Raw genomic sequence first — 18,332 nt, 5'->3', positions numbered from 1 at the left:
GAACATTTTACCAGTAACGCTCAAGGGCAGGAACTATGGCCGCAGGACTCCAATATGCAGGCATGCAATCATTTGCCATGTGGCTTTGAACTCGCATTAGTTATGCATGCAACCAAGGTAGAAAAATACAGGGCTTTGAGAGACAAGTAAAAAAAGCAGAGTGTAGCCACTGGCCTAATTAAGAGGAGAAAATGCAGAAGCTATAATGATATAGAAAATGTAAAATACATATCTCGAATATTTGGACTGGATCTTTGATAACTCCAAAGACAGCGCTCTACTCAAAAGAATATACGTAAGGCGAACAAGTGAAACTGCAACACAATTTAACAGAAAGCTGAAGAATGTGCACTCTGTGCGAAATCTGTAGAAAAAATTTAATGGGTTCTGCTATATATGCTCTGTTGGATAATAAAAGTTTACCACCACCACTGGGGTTTTCTAAGATATCTCCGTTAGTTACGTGGTGTTTGCTACAAGCGGCAAACAGATTGCGCTATTTCAAATTCTACGAAAGAGATGGGCATAGTTTCGCATGTTGCACAATAGATAAGAAGGCCACTTGCCGAGATGCTAGATTAGATAACGGGCACACTGTTTTTCTATAATTCTACCACTACGAGAAAGTAGAAGACGAAAATCATAAAACGTTCACGATTCTTTCATCGAACCAAATCTGGAAAGCGTTAACACGTAAACCTTTTTTTTTTGTTGTTGTGACCCGTGCTTCTCAGTGGCGCCTGAGGATGTAACACTCAAAAGCTGGCCTCGTGACAACAACGACACTTCTGGCTGGGTGATGCTCCCTGTTTCTGCGAATGGAGCTACCGCTCACGCCACGGCTTCGACACTCGTATCAGCACTGGCATTACATGATTCTTCGGCAGCTTCCTCTGCAGGCATCGTGGATTCTAGTGCTACATGGACCAATGGCTTCTCTACTCCCCGAGGTTTCGAATGTGAGGTCATCGGAAGTCGGCCTCCTGCCAATGTCACATGGTTGTTAGACGGGCGGCCATTGGACGATAACCTTTGCCACACGCACACTGAAGGCAACGTCACCACCAGCGCGCTTCTTCTCCCGGCTTCGGATCATGCTGGAAAGGAGCTTGAGTGTCGTGCTGTCAATGGCTACCTGCCACAAGGCAGGGGCGTGGTCAGCCGCTACTTAGCAGTAGAAAAGCCAGGTAAGCGCTCCGCCTTTTACTACTGCGTTTTTAAATGCCCAGCTGGGATGAAAAAAAAAAGGCAAAGCAAATGAAGGGAGTTATGAAAACAGCAACGACTTTAATGGATTGTTTTAATCGATAGCTTAGCGCTGCCGTGAGGGAAGGAGTAAAAAAAAAACAAAAAGTGGGAACTGTACATGTCAAGCAGACACTACACCATGCGTGAATGACGCTATTTTACATACAAGCAGAAACTGCATCCTGAGGGTTTGGGCTTTCAACAAAGAGAAAAAAACCGTATCTAGACAGCTGGGCTTCTGGGTGATGGGAAGAAATGCGGCCGTATACAGAAAGAAGTCATTTCTACTTAAAAGCCACAAACCGCTGAGATGGAATCCTGAAGAGAAAAGAAAATCTACTAGAATCTTTAGGTGTGTTGTTTGCCTTATTAAATTTGATCATATGTATGCGTTAATGGCATAATATAAGTTCGGAGACTTCTGTAAGTGTATTTCTCATGCCGTTCTGTGATGCGCAGATAAGGCGGAAGTGAGAATCGAGCTTGGCACTGGCTTGAACGCCAACCACATAACCGAAGGCGTCGATGTTTACATGGAGTGCTCAGGCATCGCGACGTCCGGGGTAACGGACGTCAGCTGGAGCTACGACGGGCGTGAGCTCGACGTCAAACCAGCAGAAGGCATCGTGGTGACCTCGCGCTACCTGGTAATCCGCCGGGTCGCTGCCAGGCACCGTGGAAACTACACGTGCATCGCAACGAGCACAGATGGCACAACAGCCGAAAGCCTACCACTCTACCTCCGCGTTAGATGTAAGTAGTAGGACAATGGTCGTACGTAATATCATGCGCAGTTGTCTCACATTGTCCTTGTACGATTCCTTCGTTGTTTTGTTGTGCGAAACTGGATCTTTACAGATTTTGTGTTTAGAGTAATATACGAGTATACAGCCCCTTTTCTTAGCTTTTGATGTAAATACTTTGTACTTAGGTATTCGTTGTGATGAAGTGAACAGGTCCTATGCAAATGTGAATGAAGGCTGCCACCGTATTTCCTCTAAGGACTGATTTAAACTTCGAAAAATTGACAATTTAGCTGAGTGGAGCAAATTTGTTATTAATATGTTAGAAGAAACTTTTTTTTGAACGCGCAGATTCGCCCCAGTGCGAGAGGCCTGAGGAGAAGACAATACGAGTAGACAAAAATGCAGCAGTCAATGTAACCTGCAACGTCAGAGCGGACCCCATGGAAGGCCTAAGCTACTTTTGGCTACTACGGAACGATACGCAGAACATCACAATACCAAACGACAGAAACCAAGCGTTCCGTGCGATACAAGCTGTGGGACCCCTCGTCACCGACTCCAACCGCATGGAGATCATCGTCAATGCTTCTTTCTTCAACGCTATCCTGTCATGCTGGGCTGCGAACGCCGTGGGGACACAGAGAAAACGCTGTCGGTTCACGTTCGCTCACATTAGTAAGGCTGCTTTGTTATGCATGTTGCATGAGACTGTCGAAAGCTTTTTTAATGATCGCCTTTTGCATTGCTTCTACTAATTTGATTTCGCCTTGAGCATATGTTGGCTCGAGGGTGAGGGGTCGGCTCTGGACGGAAACTAGGAAGCAGGAGATGCATTTTTAATGTTGAATGCCCGGCAGTGCACTTGACCAAGGAATTTTCCGAATGGTGGAGCCTCACACACACACACACACACGCACACACGCACACACACACACACACACACACACACACGCACGCACACACATACACACACATACATGCGCACACTCACACACTCACATACACTATTCGATATTCAAATGCGTTAGGGAGAAACTTTTAAACAACAACAACATGAATTTTAATTCTCCAAACTGCACTCACTACGGACACTGTTCGGAGAGCGTCTCAATGCACAACCGCACTCCCCCGTAAACGCTGAGTGTCTCTTCAAGGGAACACGCGCACGAGCATCTCTCTCTCTCGCGCCACCCACCGAGCACACAACACAACACACGCGCACACAGCCGTACCCTGCGAGGAAGAATGGGCGATTCCCGTCCGTGTACGTCCATCCCCCGGAGTCAGTGGTATGGCCCAGATGTCGTGCCGTGAAGACCGCGGAGCCGGCATCCCGAATATTCAACATCCTCCTCGCCGAATGAGCGCTAGCTCATTAATTTCTGGCTTCCAACGGGTACAAAAGTTGAATTGGGCGTCTTACTGTAGTGCCACCCGGCAAACGGATCATGCAGGAACGCGTTCTTCCATCTCGCCCAGGAAACACCTCCGTAATGAGACCAGTTTTCCAAGTCTGTCTAGGGTTAAAATTGTCATGAAGCAGCACCAGGTCATTAACTTGTAGGTTACTTGAGGCTGTAGGTATGGAATGATGGTAGGACCTCAGTAAACACAGGTATTCGGCTCTCCATCGTTTCCACAGATTTTCAGTGAGGCGCTGTCGGTATTTCCAACGACGAGTGAGCTCGCTAGTGTTGGCAGCTGTGGGATGCCCTCCACTGCAGGTTGGTAAGGCGGTCAGGCGCCTACCAACTAGAAAGTGTGCCGGCGTCACTGGCTCTGGTTCTCCTGCATCAGAGAGAACCGCGGTTAGGGGTCGCGAGTTAATCATGGCTTCTATATCCGCCAGAATGGTGCAGAGCTCTTCAAAGTTCACGTAGCTGCATCCAAGCACTTTCTTTAGTGTGGTCTTTGCGGATCGCACCATCCGCTCCCAAAAGCCTCCCCATCAAGCTGCCTTTTCCACGATGAATTTCCATTCAATCCCTTGATGAGACAAATAGTCTTGAATATCTGAATTGCGTGACACATTCCATAGCTTCTTCAGTTCCACTGTAGCCCGATAAAAGGTATTTGCATTGTCAGAGTACACCGTGCCGCAGATATACCGCGTCGCGCTATGAAGCGGCGAAACGCCAAGAGGAAGCTATTCGTTGAGAGGTCGCTCACAATCTCTAGGTGTATTGCTCTGGTCACTGCGCAGGTCAGGAGCAAGATATAAGACTTTTTTATCTTACCTTCTGTCTTCGTCAAAACGGGCCCCGCAAAGTCGAGACCTGTAACTGAAAAGGGAACTGATTCTGACACCCTGTCGCTTGGCAGTGGCGCTACGGGCTCTGTGGCACTCTTGCTGTTAATTTTTCTGCATACCACACAACGGCCCAAAACTTTCTTCACGATCTGAAGGCCTCGTATGATCCAAAACCTTTCGCGCAGCTGGGTCAGTGTGTCCAGGCATCCCGCTTGTAGCAGTCGTTTGTGAGTGCTCCGGATCAAGAGTTTGACGAAAGGGTGAGACGCAGGCAGAACGACTGGATGAGCAGTCTCATAGCTCAGGTTTGAGTGCTGTAGACGCCCTTTCAGTCGCAACAGTCCGGTGTCATCCAGAAACACGTTTAAACCTCTAAGTTCTAAGGGTCCTTGAAAGTGACCGTCTTCATATAATATGCTGTTTATGTCGCCAAAAGCTTCTCGCTGAACCTCCTGGAGCAAACATTTCTGCGCCTGTTGGATTTCGAGTGCGCTGAGCGGGCCCTCAAGTCGATCTTTTTTTCGATCACAGTTGTGAACAAAGCGCCGCACCCAAGCTGTGACTCGTTGTAGGCGATTCAGATTGCTGAAACGCTTAATTTCCATCACCGGCAGAGGTGCTTGTACTGAAACATGGCTGACCGCTAGTTTTTTACTCTTCCTTTCTTCGTCGGCTCTCTCGGTCGAAATATCAGCCGGCGGGTTAGGCCAGGTTGTTGGGGACCCTTCAAGCCATTTGGGCCCTTTCCACCATTTTTCACACCTCTTGAGCGCGTCTGCAGAAATTCCCCGAGTTAGGATGTCTGCTGGGTTGCTGATCCCTGGGCAGTGTCTCCAGTCGCTTGGGTTTGTTTTCTCTTGGATCTCTTCGACTCTGTTGGCTACAAAAGGTTTCCACTGAACAGCTGATCCCTTCACCCAATATAGAGCAATCATTGAATCTGTCCACAGTGTGACCTTGTCGATATTCAGTGCTAATGATTCCTTGAGGTATGTTACCATTCGAGCGCCTATCAAGGCACCGAGAAGCTCTAGTCGTGGTAGGGATAGTGTCTTGAGCGGTGCCACACGAGTTTTGGCCATGACAATGGAAACCTTTGTTTTCTTGTAGCTCTCCCATCTCAGGTATGCAACTGCTCCATAGGCTTGGGGGCTTGAGTCCGTGAATATGTGTAGTTCGGTTTTGCTGTTTGGTTGGTTATCATACCGACGACGGATGGAAATATCACTAAGGTGATGCATTGAATCGATCCAGTTTCCCCATTTATCACTCACACTTTGCGGTAGTGACTCATCCCAGTCTAAACCAAGTACCCAAAGCTCTTGAAACAGCATTTTCGCTGTTATCGTCACTGGGCTCAGGAGACCGAGTGGATCGAAGATTCTCGCTGAGGCTTGGAGCACGAAGCGTTTAGTGTTCCTGTTGACAGTAAGAAGCTCCAGCGCCGTTTTCAGGGAATACTTCAACTCATCGTTTCCTCTGTCCCACTCAAGCCCCAACACTCTTGCTATGGCTGTAGTCGTCGTCGCAGTGTCAGCGCAGTCATTTCCAATGCCGTCAGCATCGAACCGTTGTTGTAGGAGTTCGTTGTTAGAACTCCACTTTCGCAGTTTCATTCCTGCTGAGCTCATTATTTGCTTTGCCTCCTCATAAAGTTTCGTCGCCTCTTCCGCGTTGCTGACTCCAGTTGTGAAATCATCGACGTACAGGCAGCTACCTAAGATTTGTGCGGAGTGAGAGAGGTCCTCACAGACGTTAGCCAGATGATGTCGTATGGTGGCAGCCAATATAAAGGGACTACTTGTGGCGCCAAAATGCACTCTTGTCATGCGCCAGACCTCTATATCACCCTCTGATGAGCCCTCAGATGACGCAGATGAATACCAGAGGAATCGCAGTGCGTCGCGGTCCTCACTTTTGATGCCAATCTGAAGAAAGGCCTTCTCAATGTCGGCGGTCAATGCAATTTTGTGGCATCTAAAATTCAGAATAAGCCGCAGAAGGTCGGGGTTTAGGTTCGGGCCGGTGCTGAGGGCATCGTTGAGTGACAAGCAGCCTTGTGCTTTCGAAGATGCATCGAACACTATGCGAACTTTGGTGGTAGAGCTCTCGGAACGGAAAACAGCACAATGAGGCATATAATACACTCGAGACAAGGTGCTGTCGATTTCGTCGGCTGGAACCTTTTCAGCAAAACCTTTATCTAGGTAGTCACGGATGGCTGCATCATAGACCATTAGCCTGCTCTTGTTGGGTCTAAGACGCCGCATCAACCTGGCCAGGCGTTCTCTTGCTACAACTTCGTTGCTGTCTAGCCTTTGGTCAAGTGCCTTCCACGGGAGGCTCGCTTCGTATCGCCCATCGGTCAAAGTCAGAGAACGAGTAAAGTCTTCTCTCACCTGCTGCTCCTCGCTTCCAAGTAGGCAGCTGCTGGATGAGATACCGAGGCTCTCCAGCTCCCAGAACGCTCGAAGTTCGTCTGACAGGTTGGCGTCCATGTCACAGACGCTGGTGCGCAGAACGGCAACGGCGGAACACGACACACTTGAAGCGGACAGCGCTATTGGTCCTTGCAAGGTCCAGCCGAAGTCAGTCTTGAGCGCAACCAATGCCCCTTGCACTCTCCTTACCTCTGCGTGCACAATAGTCCAATAATAATCAGCGCCTATTAAAATTTCGATGCCTTGTTTGAAGAGGCGAGTTGGTGAGATGGTGACATCCGATAATTTCAAATCAGCCACCTAACTCATCTCAACAGCGTTTTCTGGAAGCAGCAGTTCGTCGGAGCAGACTTCTTCAATTTCGAGGGCTTCGATGCTGTGCTCCTTGCGGTCGTACTGGCTTCGTAGCCGGAGCTTCACTCGGCGTCGTTTTTTCTTTATAACGTTGGTCGAGCCGCCGAAAGGGTAAATGGTCACTTCCTCTTCACCGGTCACCTCAAGATCTAGTATTCGCGAGAGCTCTCTGTTATAAACGATCGTCGACTGCCTCCGTCAAACAGACAGCGAGCGAGGCGTTTTCTTTTCGGTCCATTGACCCACACCTGCGCCGTCTGCAGCAGCACGGCGTTTTTATTGCTGTTGCTAAGAGACGCTGTTGAGTGCAACCCAATAGCGGTCTCGCCCTCAGCGTTCGGTGCCGGTGGATCACAAAGCGAGGTGATGTGTCGTCGGCCACACTTCGCGCAAGGTAGTGTCCAATTCTTACACCCTTTCGTCATGTGCCCCTTCTTCGCGCATCGGTAGCACCTTCCTTCCTTTCGCAGTTTTCTTTTCTTCTCATCAACTGATATCGGAGCATTGCAATCTGCAACCTCATGCCTCTCTGAAGCGCAGAAAGGGCATCTTTCCTTGCTCAATTTGGCACCCACCTGGAGGCTGGCCGCTGAGCCTTTGCCGTAGACGCTGTTGGGACGCCGTTCACTGGCGCGTTCAGGTCGCGTTTGCTGAGGAGCGTTCGTGCTTTCTCCGTGCGCCTTTTCACTGTTCTCCACTTCCAGGCGAACTGATTGCAGAATGGCTTGGAGACTCGAACTGTCGAGCACGTCCTTGTCTGCACTGTGGGCCTTATGGTACTCAACAGCCCATTCGGCCGGCAATACCCGAAACAAAGCTGCGCACAGCATCGCACCATAGCTGTCCGATTTGACACCTAAAGTTTCAAGTCCGGCGATGTTTCGCTGAACATGATCGTGGAGGCGTCGCAGCGTGTTCACGTCACTGAGAGCTCTAACCTGGGGAAGGTTTAACAGCTGCGTAAGGTGTTCTTGCGCGAGCACGTCCTGACGCCCGAAGCGCTCTTTGAGTGTCTTTACAGCGTAGTCGTAATTCTTCGTCGCTTGAACGCCGGTCAAAGCGGCCGCCGCCTTTCCTGTCAACGCTGTCCGCAGGTACAAGAACTTTTCTATGGTGGTCAAGCCGTTATTCTCGTGGTCTGCTTGCCGGAATTGTTGCCAGAACAGTTGCCAGTCAAGCATGTTGCCGCTGAATTTCTGAAGCTCCAGCTTAGGCAACCTCAGTTGTCCCGAATGGGCAGCAGGTAATCTGGACGCAGTTTCTTCTGCATTCAGTGTGCTTGTTGCACCGTTAGAATTTGTTTCACTGCAACGCCGAAGCTTTGTCCGCATTCGTGTCATGAGAGCTTGACACTGACGAACGCCTTTGTATTCTTCCGCGAGGCCTTCGTCACAAACATGCGGCTCAATCAAGGCATCTAACTGTTTTAAATCTCTCGAAACAATGTCCAACTCATCTGATATTTCCGCGAGGAGGTCTCGTTGCTGGGGGCCGAAGTCATCCGTCGTTGTTAGTCGCTCAAGCTCCTCGTTGAGTCGGTTCAGTTCGGCTCGCGTAACTTCTCTCTTCGTTTGGAGACGCTCCATCGCTGTCGTCCGTTGCAGTTGGAACGCTGGTTTCAAGTTGCCGTTGTTTTTCGCGAAATATCCCGGGTTTCGGCACCAAAAATATATTCGATATTCAAATACGTTAGGGAGAAACTTTTAAACAACAACATCCAAACTGCACTCACTATAGACACTGTTCGGAGAGCGTCTCAATGCACAACCGCACTCCCCCGTAAACGCTGAGTGTCTCTTCAAGGGAACACGCGCACGAGCATCTCCCTCTCGCGCCACCCACCGAGCACACAACACAACACACGCGCACACAGCCGTACCCTGCGAGGAAGAATGGACGATTCCCGTCCGTGTACGTCCATCCCCCGGAGTCAGTGGTATGGCCCAGATGTCGTGCCGTGAAGACCGCGGAGCCGGCATCCGGAATATTCAACATACACTAATAAACACACACACACACACACACACACACACACACACACACACACACACACACACACACACACACACACACACACACACACACACACACACACACACACACACACACACACACACACACACACACACACACACACACACACACACACACACACACACACACACACACACACACACACACACACACACACACACACACACACACACACACACACACACACGCACGCACACGCACACACACTAATAAACACACACACACACACACACACACACACAAGCGCGCGCACTAACAGGTGTATATAGACGTAGTACATGCACGTGCACACACGAAATCATGAGCAGAAACTGCAACCGTTACACCGGTTGCTATTATGTCGCGAGTGGCTAGCCAATTAAAATGCAAATCGCATTCTCTGAACAGAAAAGCTCCTATCACATTCCTTGTTATATTACGCCTTGAATAAGTTCTACGCTATGTTACACTAACCCAATGTAAAAAAAGCAAAAGTATATGCAGTAAAAAGTTTGATAAATTGAAATCGGTTAAGTGGAGCTACCACTTAAACAGAAGAAATGCCTTGTAATTGTTTTCTTTTGTATTAAGATAATGTAAAAAAAAATTTGTTAATCGAAAGTCGTATTTTTTGACCACCGCGAAAACGGCACAGCGTATGATCTCGGCACCGCATATACTTGGGCAAGCGATGTGACATCGCGGTACGAATCGCTAACCCCTCCTCGATTTTCACCTCCGGTGGTTTCTGGATTTATCACACTCTCTGGGCACTAAACCCTGATCGCATTTTGCTTGCAGCAGCTGTGTGCTTGCTGTTGTGTTCAGATGGGCTGAATTTTCGGAGGCTTTGTTCCGTGAGAAGAGAAGATTGGGCTCATTGGTGATTCCGCCTATGTTTCAAGAATGCTTCGGCACCGAAGACAAGCATGTCTTGAAGCATGGATCACCAAGTGGCCTACAAAACTACCCTTCTAAGCCATCCTATGTTCACAGCATAAAGAAAAAAAAAACGTAACGGGAACACAATATAAGAGGACCACACAACGAGCGCTTTTGTGTCGCCCGATTGTATTGCGTTCCTGTTACGATTTTGCGCTATGAACTTCGGTAGCTTTGTATTGTGTTGTGGGCGCATTTCGTCGTGAATCTGCTTAGGATCAGCGAACGAGACCAGTTAGTCTGATCTTGTGGTATCATCTGCTCCGACAGAATCGGACATCTATGTGCTGAACAGTTTGTTTCAGAGAGCAGAATGGTCCGAATTGTTTCCCCGCAGGCTGTTGTCTATGGATCACGCAAATAAATAAAAATGGCCGAGAGAACTAGAACAAGCTAAAATAAAGTCTTTCTTCAGTAGCCTTGAAATCTCAGTTCCCTCTGTATTTTTTAGGCAGAAGGAATAAGTGTTCTACTGACCGTTCCTAAATTCCGCTCGTACTTTGAAAAAAAAAAATCATGACCGTTTACGTTTCTATAACAATACTTTTGCCGAGTGTGTTCCATTCTTCTTAATACCCAGATTTCGCATGTGTTTTGTAAAGACTGGCACTTCCTCGGCCGCCTGTCGCGGCGGGGAAGCGGCTCGCGCAATGCTGAACCTATTCTTTCCGTAAACGAAACTCCTGATGACCGAGACATTTTTTAACAGTTCCTTGAAGTCCCGTCAAACGAGAGTCAGCAGTAATAGGCAAATTTTTTTTTAAAGCTTTATCCCAAAGAAAACTAAATTAACCGCACTTCAAACAATAGAAGCTGCACAGTTGGTTTTTCAGTGTTGATGTCTTCCTGAAAAAAACAATAAAGGCAAAGTTTGCTGGGAGATAGAAAATACTCTGTACTTTCTGTCCGCCACCGCACAGAATGCTAAATAACAAAGAGGAGATTATGTGGAGGAAATTACTGATGCGGTTTTTTTCCAATCCAGTGCTCTACAGCAGATGGCATCCTAAGTCTTCAGGCCAAAGTGCACATGTTTCGTCCAGGCAGCAACCTTCGTCTACATGGTGTGGATATATCCGACTCGGTACGACACTTCAGCGAAAAACATAGCGTTAAGACAGGAACGCTACGTTTCTCGCTGAACTGTCTAATCAACTGACCCCACACTATACTCTGTTAAATTTCAGTACGAGAGCTCGCGCACTCTAGAATCCTGGAAGGTTTCCCGCGTCAGGTCAGACTCTAACGTCCAGCAGGACAACATTCGTCAAACTCTTGCTGTGGATTTGTCCCAATTGATCCCTGGAGATGGCTAGGCGTGACGGAGGAGGAGGATTTCTTTCCTGGTGTTTCAGTAAAGTTGCTTCTCTTTCACTCCTGCGAGACGATGATAATATTTTAGTGTAAAGAAGAAGGTGGGCTTACGTTCGAGCCATGTGGCAATCGCCTAGTCCCCGCGTCTGGCTCGTCTCGCCGATCTCGGACTGCTGTTGTGTCTACTTGACTTCCCGAGCTTATATAAGTAACCGCTCTCCCTCCCGCTTACACTTGGTCCCGGTGCCGAGTACGATCGATCCTCTCGGCCTGGAACTCCGCAGCCGCACGTTACCGCCTCCTGCGAAAGCTGAAGACGCCAATCACCAAGCCATAGAAGAGGACTCGGCCGTCATTTATGCCAGCTCTCTTCGTCAGCTAGACCAGCCAGACGCGGGATCTAGGCGATGGCCATGCGGCTCGACCGTGAGGCCGTCATCTTCTTTGCATGAGCAAAAAGAAGACCGAACACGGATTGAAAAAAAAAAAGTACAGCTAATTGAGAAACATATTTCTGTTTTTGAAAAAAAAAGACATGTCTTTATTAGCCTCTTATTATTTCTATATTTGAAGCCTTCAATGAAACCCTAGTTACATCTCTTAATTCTTACTAGAATAAAGACGAATTCATACATTATAAACAGTGCTGGACATAATGTGAGTTGTAGTGTTGAGGGACTTGAAGAGCCTCAATACGTATTTGAACACTAACAAAACGAATAAGATTATATACGTCAGCTGCAAATTAATACAGCATTTAAACAGCTGAGAGCCATAACATTAAATTTTATAACATGATTATGTCAGTATCGTTATACATTAAGCTGATTCTTCGACAAGTTAATGTGTTCTAGATGTTCGCCTCCAGAAGATTTCCGTACTACAAAGGGCTTCAAAGGTTTCAATGGGCTTGTTTAAAAATTTGACTCGCGCGCTATAGGTAAACTATGGACAACCGAAGATGGCGTCCTAGAACGCTAAGGCACTGGCATTTTGCTAGGCTGTAGCAAAAAAACAAACAAGAATTCGTCATGGTTTTCTCGCAGAATATGACTTCCCCGGGCTGGCATGCAGTGTGAGCAACAACACGGACACGTCGTTCTCTCTGACCTGCTGGTCATCGTCAGTCAACGACACAAGGACGAGAGCGTCATGGCAGGAGCAGCGGCTACGGGTAGAAGTGTTCGACACAGGAAGAGGCAACCGCTCCGAAAGAAGCTTCTGGAGCCTCAACAGGGGTCCCATGTTTGTCACTAGGCTTCGCCCTTCCACCGACTACTTGGTCGAGGTTCGAATGCCTCCAAATGCGACCTACCGCACACATGTCCGAACCGTCGGGCCGGCAAATACCCTGAAGGGACGACGCGGTGAGTGTTTTCATTTTTGCTCTATGTTACCTCATGAAGATTACTAATACAATATAAGCTTGCTACATCACGTTCCGCGTTTCGCAATAGGCAATAAAGAGCATAACTTTTTCGCACAATACCAGCTCTGACTTTTGTGTTGTCATTTGCTTTAACTTCGTAACAAATAAAAAGAATGTGAGGTTTCTTTCTCTTCCAGTCATCTGAAAACATGGCTATGACCAAGCATGAAAAAAAAAAAACCCGGGAAGGGGCCAGTACCGAACGCGAAGCGCATTCGCGAAAGCTTCACTTAATGAATGCCCAACAGCATGCTCGAAATAGGATATGCCAAAAGCCATAGCAGGGCCAAAAACATGAGCAGGGCCCGCGCCGGTGGCGAGGCGCACAAGGCTGCTTAAAAAGGAGCAGCTAAGAGGAATGAGCTTTTTAAAGTTATGTGTCGGAACATTTCCGGTTAATAAGTTTTTTTTACAAGAAGGCTTTCACATTGGGGTGCGCTTTAAAGCGGCCGGAACCAACAGACCATGACACTTCCTTTCGCCTTTTTGGGAATGGATATAATTTGAAATTGTGTTGAGAAAATTAAGTATACATACGTTGTTTTAAATACTTATGTCGAGATAATGCAGACAGCGTACCTGTATTTGGCGCGCTCCAGAATGGCAGGACACTACTGATACACTGTTGGCTTGCTCAAAATTTTAGACAAAAATATGGAATAGCTTGTCGCAATCCAGAAAGCGGCTTTGCAATTCAGTATACTAACATGCAAGAATAGGGTCTGTGTGGGCTGCGCGAGTTTTGATTTTTGGAAGCTAGATGTTTTAAAGGTTGGTTGTGAAATAAAAGCCCAAGTAAATGCCTGGATAGGTGAAATAAATGACTAGGTTCCAGTTTGGGGATTGCGCCGTGCCTGCTTCTTTGTTTTTATTATTAATGCAGTGTCATGTCGTGCTGTGCAAAACGCACACAATAAAAAAGCAATAATGATGGTTCAATTCGTCCTAAACCTAGATGGGCCCACATGAGGAAATGTTTTCTTGTTATATTTTCCTATCTCATGCATATGCGCAAGGAAAAGCACGAACACTGCTGTCACCAAAGAAACCTTTTCGCGCTCTTTCATCACGCCACTCGTAACTAGCCAGGCAGTAACAGCGGTTCACAGCATAAAGAAAAAAGAAACGTAACGTAAAAATTCTTTCCTTTTATTGGTGTCTGTGTGGAAGCATTTGTTTTGTATTTGGTTTACTCTTGTGTTCAAGGTGTGGTATAGTCCGGCGGATGCAATCAACCAGGACTCACACTTACAGGCATATTACGCACACAGCGAGCCAACCGGACACGCAAAAACACCCACCAAGAAAACAATCGGGACTGCTGAATGCACGTGTGTGCGTGGACGAGTACGCTCAGTTTCCTGCGAGGTTCAGGTTTCAATTTTTTTGAAGTAGAAGTAGTAGTGCTAATTGGTAAAATAATAACGGAAATAATTAAAGAGATTTTTTGCCACCCCGGTATCAGCTATCTCAACTCCTGGAGCACCAAAACGGGGGGGGGGGGGGGGGGGAATAAAGGTATTAGAAGAGAAAGGAAGCGGAAATCAAAGAGGTGAGCGAGAGGGAGGAATGATAGGGTAGAATAAAATAAAATATAAAACCAATATCAGTTCAGTTCAGTCGTTCAGTCGTGTCCGACTCTTCGTGACCCTATGGACCATGTTACGCCACGCTTTCCGGTCTCTCACTATACAATATACATCTTGTTAAAGTCCGTGGCAGTGAGGACGTTTGAGGCTCGCTGCTAATTGTCTCTGCCCTATCTCTCTCTCAATGATGCCCCTCCCATCGTGAAGCTGATGCCCGCGGTGGTGAGGCGAAGGGAGAGGAGATTGACGCCGCGGGGAGAAACAGTCGATTGACGCGGTGGCCGGCCCCGGCACTGTTTATAACGTTTTCTTTTTCAACTATCGTCTTATTGAGCACTCATAAAATGATAAATATATGTATGGTGTTGCAACCTTTATTGCCGTTTTGCATAAATAGAAAAGACGTTATTGTAATGGGTACCTTCACATTGCATCCTCGTCTTGCGATTCGCAGGCCTGTGTTCAATTCCAACCCCTCTCCCCACCAAGCGCGCGCGCACGCACGCAGGCACACACACACACACACACACACACACACACACACACACACACACACGCACGCGCACGCACGCACGAACGAACACACACACACAAATTCCCTTGAGAAAAAAGCTGCCCGTGTGCTGTGCGATGTCAGTGTACGTTAAAGAACCTGAGGTGGTCGAAATTTCCGGAGTCGTCCATTTCGTCGTCTCTCATAGCCTTAGTCCCCCTGGGACGTTAAACCCCAAAAACCAAACCAAACCAAACTAATTCCCTATTTCGAAGGCTCGGGCTCAATTCATATGTACCACCCTATCTTATAAAGCTGAGTTTCTTTCGGTTATAGGAGGCTTCTTGAGAAATTTAGCTTCAATTCTAATGCTTTTGTACTGTTCCTGAATAAGCCTACGTGGTCCAGGAGACACAGTAACTTCTTAGCGGTATGGGCGCACGGACAGGCAAAGAAAGGTGAACATGTAGCTGTTAATTGCTTTCTTGTATTAAATCGCGTCGCCTACATCGTGCCGCAGCTGCCTTGTGACATGAATTCAGCACGAGCACAATCTGACCTCGACATGGGGAATGCAAGGAAAGCTAGGGAACGAAAGTGCTACATAACATATGCGCCTGATGAAGGAAGGGTGGTCTAGTAGTGACTGGGATTTTGGGTCCTCGTGATGGGAGTCTCTTCTCAGCTCCTTTATGTGAATTTTCTCTTGAAGCATTCCCCGCTCAACATTTCTAATTCTGTGTGTATACACCATACGATTGTTATTTTTTTTCTTTGATCACATTCTCAAGAAAGCATCGGTGATTTCTTTACTGGTCTCTGCAAATCATGACTAATATCTATCTCCAACGAACCTTGCAATGTCTCGTTTTGTTACCAAACAGAGACTTATAGCTTTTGCTCCTGATATTCCAGACACTTTAGCTGCTGATTTTTAGCTATGTTGCTAATTTTCTGTCCAAGTTCTAGACCAATCATGAACACCATTCTTCAAGGAATTTATTGAGCTGCCACAAAATAAATTATTCTCTCACTGCTTTCTATTGTTTGCAGAGTTAACACAGACCACGCAGCGTGGAAGCTGGACATTGACCGTGAGCATTGTCTTGGTAGCTTGCTGCCTGGCTGCAACACTGGCAGTACTCGTCGGCGTCTACTGCGCATGCGCCCGCAAGAGGTGGAGCAGAAAACCGCGACGGCCGCCTGACGAGCCCATTGCCACCGTTGCATCGTGTCTAGACGAGAAGTCCGACGATGAGCGGGACCGCAAGCTCTTCTTCGTTTCTACGGAGATGAGCTGAGTGTGATCGTGATACATGGAATCATAAGACCTGATCGTTATTTAGAGGAGACTAAAGGACTCATCGCCATCTGGTGGACTTGCATCTTTCTCCAGGATGAAGAAGGGACCCGAACAACGCTTCTCCCAGTGTGTTTACTCTCCAGTGTTGCCACGTTACTATCCGTTGTCATGGCGAAGAACATGACCAGCGTTGAAAGCGCACATCGGATTCGAACGATTGAACTCACTTTTTCAGACACAGTATATTCTTGGAGACGCCCACTGCCTCTTTTCCATGTTTCACGCCTGCCTCTAGAGTGTCCTATTTGACCCTAGTTTGCTGGTTAACAATTGGATCAGCTGAGACACAATAAACCGAGACCTAGTCTTGCGCGGATGTGTCATTATGTACTCAATATAAATGTGCATCTAAGGCTGCCTATGGCCAGGTGAGACTGTTGTGATTGAGAAACCAAGTGATGCGCTTGAATACACAAGGGTGATTTTTATGGATACCGCATTAGAGCTTTGAATCAAGGTCTTTCTGTGTAAATATGAGGCAGTTGCACTGCCTCGGTGTCTTGCTCTTGATTGTGGACCGCTTTGGAGTAGGACAGAAGTGGCCGGCATGTAAAGACATCTGAGAACCAGGTACACTAAAAGTCGCCCGCAGCATTCGATCACACATCAAGACAGCGATTTTGGCTCCTGTGACATGGGTTATACTGGAATTAGGAATGAGGAAAGAAAAGGTTTAGAACAAATAGTGGTATAAGAGACCGAACATGAGCTCTGATAGTGTACCTAGGCTACTTAGAATTGACAAATTAGCGAGGAAAGTAGGACAAACGTAAAGCGGTAATGGGCGCTTTAAGGCCACAGGGTGTGCCACTATATGGCTATTTTCGGGCTTCGGGTGCACGTAAACCTTCCGCCAATATAATTAGACATTCACACGAACAGCAGGAATTGCTTATATATGGCTGGAGCCACATTACTCAAGTGTGAGCCATTATTGATGCTGTCGTGCGCTATTGCTTTAAAGCGTTATGCGAACGTGGTAAAATTAGAACATATGAAATTTTTTAATATCGCTGTTATTTTCTGTCTGAGTGCCACTGACGGCACTCGGCGCCCCTTATATTCTAAGGTACTGTCAGCAGCAATATTTCGCGGGACCTCCAGCGCGTGGCGGAGCGACGGAAAAGGGTACTGCTGCTCCATCAGCCTGCGATTGCTCCCGATGACGAGGCTAATGAAAATTGCGTCTGAAGCACATTTTGCGCACGCCTGTCCTTCCTCCGCTATCGAGCATGCCTCGTCGCTTGCTTTGGTAGGATCGGTTTGCGACGCTCATTGCTGCCTTTGAATCGCTATGTCACAATCTTTGATAGGGCGCGGTGCAAAAAGCGCCGGTGAACTCCAATGCGCCTGCCTGCGTAGACTGGCGGGGAATGTCGTACAGAACCTCAGCGGCTTCCGTAAGTCTGATAAGCGCGTCACTGGAAAACAAGCGACGAGACATGCTTGATAGCGAATACGTATAGGACAGGCGAGTGCAATTCGTGCTTCAGACGAACTTTCCCTGAGCTTCTCCATCGGGCGAATTGCGGCAGATGCGCAGAAATGCAGTTTTACAGTTGACAGCCGTGTGGTGCGGACGCGTGTTCCATCGCTCCTCCGATTGCACGTGGCTACCGGAAACGGACGGACTGGCGTCAGCGGGAGCTCCTGAAAGCGTCAAATAGACGAGTTCTTTCTTTTATTAACTTTAGCTAGTTAGGTTAGGTGCAGCCTAAAAAATAAATTTTAGCTCTTTGTGTTAGCGGCCTGGTCTTTCGTGCCAGCAGCTAGGTTTTCTCGGCATTATTTCTTTTAATTATTTTGATTAGATGAATATTTCTTTTTCTAGGCTATTGTCATTCGCAGAATTTATTGTAACGCGTGTTTGCTAGTCACATTTGTGTCTTCCTTTTGCAGTTGGTATGTTCTGAGAATTCGTAGTAGAAATAGTTCAGTTGATGCATGTTTAAGAGGTACAATCAAAAGAAGGTAAAGTGTACTCAGTGTGAGGCGCAGGTTAATCTCAAGGAAACGCGTTTTGACTCTGTAGATGAAGCGGAAGGCAGTGGCTTTTTGTGTCGGTGTTGCGTGCTCAGTGCGCGCCTAGATAGACTTGAACGAGAAAAGGGCGGTTTAGTGCCTCGTGTGGATAATTTAGAAAATGAAG

General features: G+C 47.4%; 1 protein-coding gene across 1 annotated transcript; it reads left to right on the top strand.

The window, feature by feature from the left end:
• The first annotated feature begins 35 nt into the window (after positions 1 to 35).
• LOC146179920 (uncharacterized) lies at positions 36 to 16,476 on the top strand. Its single transcript, XM_084580292.1, has 6 exons — positions 36 to 60; positions 735 to 1,187; positions 1,708 to 2,001; positions 2,343 to 2,669; positions 12,356 to 12,676; positions 15,874 to 16,476. Exons 1-6 carry the CDS (start codon positions 36 to 38, stop codon positions 16,119 to 16,121), a joined length of 1,668 nt encoding a protein of 555 aa, XP_084436418.1. The 3' UTR covers positions 16,122 to 16,476.
• Positions 16,477 to 18,332: the final 1,856 nt, after the last annotated feature.

Source organism: Amblyomma maculatum, chromosome 9, assembly GCF_055883805.1.
Source record: "Amblyomma maculatum isolate TAMU_Amacu chromosome 9, ASM5588380v1, whole genome shotgun sequence".
NCBI classification, from domain to species: Eukaryota; Metazoa; Arthropoda; class Arachnida; order Ixodida; family Ixodidae; genus Amblyomma; species Amblyomma maculatum.
The sequence above is the reverse complement of the archived record's forward strand: the minus strand, read 5'-3'. Positions and strand labels throughout refer to the sequence as shown.